Source organism: Bidens hawaiensis, unplaced genomic scaffold (genome assembly GCF_021521415.1).
Source record: "Bidens hawaiensis isolate Kalapana, Puna unplaced genomic scaffold, B.hawaiensis_p1.1 tig00062288_1, whole genome shotgun sequence".
Classification (NCBI taxonomy): Eukaryota; Viridiplantae; Streptophyta; class Magnoliopsida; order Asterales; family Asteraceae; genus Bidens; species Bidens hawaiensis.
The window spans coordinates 51,193-56,134 of record NW_027501172.1 but is presented as its reverse complement, the minus strand read 5'-3'; the positions used below and the strand labels follow the sequence as shown (position 1 = coordinate 56,134).

Sequence of the window (4,942 nt, the reverse complement as noted above, 5' to 3'; positions counted from 1 at the left end):
GCGAATGGCTACGCATGAGAATGGCTTGTTTGCCCAGTCCTAAAAAATGTAACTTGGAAACTAAATGATTCTGTGCACTTAAGTCCTAAAACAAGCCACATAAGCCCAGTCCAATGTAGCCCATATTATAAAACGAAACCCACCTGACCTGTTATACAATATCCATCCATCGTCAGTTTGCCCTGCTTCATCTTTCTTCCCCATTCTATTCTTCTGCTTGCTGCGATTCAACACCCGCCCGCCGGTTCTATAAACCGCCATCCAACGCCACCGTAGAGGTAAGTTTCTCTTTCTTTCGTTTATTCCCTCATTAAGTCTTACATTCACTCACGTTACTCAATTTTATTAGGGTTTCTGTAAGCCCTAATATTAACAACATATTCTTTTGCTTTTAATTCAATCACATTAACTGATTGTTTTTGTTCCTTCAAGCCCTAGAAATTGAACTGACCTTGTTTGCAAGGTGTTTGATAAAATGCCTCAATGAAATAATTTACTACCTGTCATTTTCTCGGTTATTTGGAACATTGTTTAGTCTGCTAGGTATTTAGATTCATGAGGTGCTAAACTAGAGGTGGCAAATGGGTTGGGTTGGGTCGAACGGGTCATGGGTCGAAACGGGTTTGGGTCAGAATGGGTTAGGGTCAGGACGAGTCAACTAAAAAAAGGGTTGTTTTGGTTTGGGTTAGAATAGGTTAGGGTCGGAACGAGTCCGAACGGGTTTCGTTTTTTTTAACGAGAATAGCATTGGAAACATTTCAGTATTTTTAGATTTTTTGTTTTTTATTTATATTTTGAGTTATAATTTTTTTTATTATTTATTTGAATTTTTTTCAGAGGGGTTTTTCTATTAAGATCAAAAACCCCTCAAAAAAATATTCAAAAATAATAATAAAAAAATCATAACTCAAAATATAAATCAAAAACAAAAAAAGTAAAAAAAAAAACTAAAATGTTTCCTCCATTGCCAACGTTCCATAAAAAATAACCCACCAAGAAATCAAACCAAAACCGAAAAATCGGCAGAAATGAAACAAAAAGCTAAAACCGAACCAAATCAATCGAAATCAAAAAAATCGATCAAAACGAAACTAAAAAAATTGAAACCGAACAAAAACGAAACTAAAAAAACGGACAAAAACAAAACAAAAAACCAAAAATGAGTCCGGAATCGACCAAAAAGAAACCAAAACCTAACCCGTACTGTGTGAAAACTCGTGTTGGCTTGAAACCTGAACCGAACCCGTTCCAATCTCAAACCGTTTCGTGCCGAAACCTGTCTTGTGCGGAAACCCGTTCCGATCCGAAACCTACCACATTTTCTTAGGACACTAACCCACATCGACCCATTTCTTTGAACATGTCGACCCATTTTGACCCGAAAATAACAAGATGAAATTTTAAATGACCCATTTTGATCCATTTAGTTAAAATCTCTGGCCCAAACCAACCCATTTAATTTTTAAAACAACCCAAATTGACGCATTTGAAATGGTTTGGGTCAAGATTGCCACCTCTATGCTATACGTATCACATTGTATGCTGGTCTATCAGTCTATGCAGTCGATATCGTAGATCGGTCCCTTGGTAAAATGTTAGTGCAAAGAATCGGTCATAATATCGGTCCCGATATTATCGGTGATATTGACCGATATCAGTGTTTTAAGTCTTAGTTCTCAATTTTGAGTGTTTAATGTTACTATTTTAAGTCTTTGTAAGTTCCTACTTGCTACACTTGTTAGTGTTTTACAAATTGCAAATGATTAATCTGTTAATGCTAGGATAGTATATTGAATTGTTAGTGTTAAATTGCCATATATATAAACTCTGCATGTTATTAATATTCTTGATATCCCGTCAATATCCCATCGCGATAACCAATATCTCATATATCGGTTCTTGACCGACATCCGGTATTTTTCCCATTAATTGCATAGATGCTGGTAAACACATCAGCATACTTGGTTCTCATAATGCTTGATTTTGCTACCAAACAACATTTGTCAAATTTAAGATTTGCGTAAATTCAACAGTTCAATTTTCTGAGGGGCAAACAGACCTTTTATACCTCTTTTTTATTTTACAGGTACTTATGAATTTGTATCAGTAGTGTACTTATGACCAGTGTATATTGCTACTGTCTTTGGGCTTTCTTGTAAATATTCTATATGATTTTTACTCAAAAGTTGTAGCAGATCTAAACTATAGCTTTTTCTTTGCAGGGTAACTTCTGGGTATGATAAACTCGTATTGGAACTAAATCTTGTAGTATCACTGTTTTAGATACTGAAGCTTTTTTTTTAAACAAAATGGTGGGCTTTACGCCGATATTGCCTCTTCCAGCACCACCAGCCGATGGTGACCTAGGTCCTCTGCCTCCATCCCAAGTGGAAAATGATTCCAAAGACGAGCAAATGCAGGATGCCGATGATGGTCAAAATAAGTCAACTCCCGCTCCTGCATCAGTTGCCACACACACCCGAACAATTGGGATTATTCATCCTCCACCCGACATCAGAACCATTGTTGACAAAACCGCTAGCTTTGTGGCAAAAAACGGACCTGAGTTCGAAAAAAGAATCATTGCTAGCAATGCTGGAAATCCCAAGTTTAATTTTTTAAACGGGTCAGATCCGTATCATGCCTATTACCAGCACAGACTGACTGAGTTTCGAGCTCAAAATCAGGCCCCAGGTCAACAGTCAAACCAAGCATCTGAGGTACAAGATTCCGAGTCAATCTCTTCTGCAGCTTCTGCAGATAGCAATGATACAAGCGAGAAAGTTGACCAGTCAAAGTTTAGAGTCGTTAAGAAAGTTTTGGATCCCCCAGAGGCTGAGCAGTACACAATCCGGCTCCCTGAGGGCATTACTGGTGAAGAGTTGGATATTATTAAACTCACTGCACAATTTGTGGCACGAAATGGAAAATCTTTTTTGACTGGATTAACTAGTAGAGAGAACAATAATCCTCAATTTCATTTTTTGAAGCCTACACACAGTATGTTTATGTTGTTTACGTCGCTAGCAGATGCGTACTCGAAAGTGCTGATGCCGCCTAAAGGGTTGACCGATAAGCTGAAAAAAAGTGTGACCGACATGACCACGATTCTTGAACGGTGCTTACACCGGCTCGAGTGGGAACGGTCCCAAGAGCAGGCGAGACAGAAGGCGGAGGATGAGATGGAACAGGAACGGCTGTTAATGTCCATGATTGATTGGCATGATTTTGTTGTTGTGGAAACCATAGATTTTGCAGATGATGAAGATGATGATTTACCGCCTCCAATGACAGTAGATGAAGTTATAAGAAGGAGCAAGATGTCAGCTGCTGTCGAGGAAGAAGTTGTGGAACCTGGAAAAGACGTTGAAATGGAAATGGATGAAGAAGAGGTACAACTTGTTCAAGAAGGTATGAAGGCTGCAACTATAGAAGAAAGTTATGAAGTTGAAACGATCAAGGAAGAAAACGAGCCACGAATGAGGATTGTTAAAAACTATAAGAGACCCGAGGAAAGACTAGCAGCCGCAGCTGCTGAAAGAAACCCGGGTAATATGGTTGTCTCACCGATTACTGGTGAGTTGATTCCGGTCAACGAGATGTCAGAACATATGCGTATCTCACTTATTGACCCGAAGTATAAAGAGCAAAAGGAGAGAATGTTTGCCAAGATTAGAGAAACTACACTTGCTCAAGATGATGAAATTTCTAGAAACATTGTCGGGCTTGCTCGGACTCGTCCCGATATATTTGGGACCACTGAAGAAGAGGTTTCTAATGCAGTCAAGGCGGAGATTGAAAAGAAAAACGATGAACAGCAGCAACCGAAGCAGGTTATTTGGGATGGTCACACAGGAAGTATTGGTCGCACCGCTACTCAAGCAATGTCACAAAATGCAGCAGAAGATCAGGTTGATGGGGTTAGTGACGGTTGGAATCTTCCGGGTCCCGCTGCACCACCACCTAGACCGGGTATTCCGTCACTTCGTCCGCTTCCTCCTCCGCCTGGGCTAGCTTTGAATCTTCCACGTGTCCCGCCTAATGCTCAATACTCGACTGTAGCTCCCCCGCCTCGGCCTGGAATTAACATGATGGTTAATCCGCTGCGTCCGCCACCGCAGCCAATGCAGATGAGTTATGGTCAGCAACAACCTTACATGATGAATCGGCCACCACTACCAAGTATTCCAGTGCCACCACCGCCTGGATCTCAGTTCACACCGCTCGCACCCCGTCCATATATGCCCGGCATGCCTATGGTTCCTCCACCGCCTATGCCTCACGGGATGCCGCCACCGCCACCAGAGGAAGCTCCTCCGCCACTGCCTGAAGAACCCGAACCAAAGAAGCAAAGGCTTGATGATTCTTTACTTGTCCCTGAGGATCAGTTCTTGGCTCAACATCCGGTACGCTTTTTTCAGTAATTACAATTCTTGTCACTTTTAAGCTTTGTGTATAATCCTGTTAATGTGAGTGCTGGTTTTGACAGGGGCCTGCTCGTATAAGTGTATCGGTGCCAAATACTGATGAAGGGAATCTGAAGGGTCAAATACTGGAAATCACCATTGAGTCCTTATCTGAAAGTGTTAGCAGTTTGAAAGAGAAGATTGCTGGGGAGATTCAGCTGCCTGCAAACAAGCAGAAACTGAGTGGGAAGGCGGGTTTTTTCAAAGACAATTTGTCTCTGGCTTATTACAATGTTGCTGGAGGTGAAATGCTTTCTTTGTCTTTAAGAGAACGTGGTGGCAGGAAGAGGTAAGTAGTCGTTTATGTTTCCCTGAACATTGCATTTAATCTGCTTTTGTTGAAGAAGTATGGAGGATTATACAGACAGTGAATGTGTTGTGTTATTGATTTTGGTTATGTTATTGCCACTGCTACTTATTATATCTGTTTTTGCTCTTCTCTTTTCTAGTCGTTTTTTTGTCAATGATAAATCACG

General features: G+C 40.7%; 1 protein-coding gene across 1 annotated transcript; it reads left to right on the top strand.

Annotated features, from left to right (window-relative positions):
* Nucleotides 1-2,265: 2,265 nt before the first annotated feature.
* Nucleotides 2,266-4,942, top strand: LOC143603615 (putative splicing factor 3A subunit 1). The gene is made up of 2 exons (XM_077080366.1): nucleotides 2,266-4,406; nucleotides 4,490-4,942. The coding sequence occupies exons 1-2, from the start codon at nucleotides 2,310-2,312 to the stop codon at nucleotides 4,757-4,759; spliced, it is 2,367 nt and encodes a 788-aa protein (XP_076936481.1). The 5' UTR covers nucleotides 2,266-2,309; the 3' UTR covers nucleotides 4,760-4,942.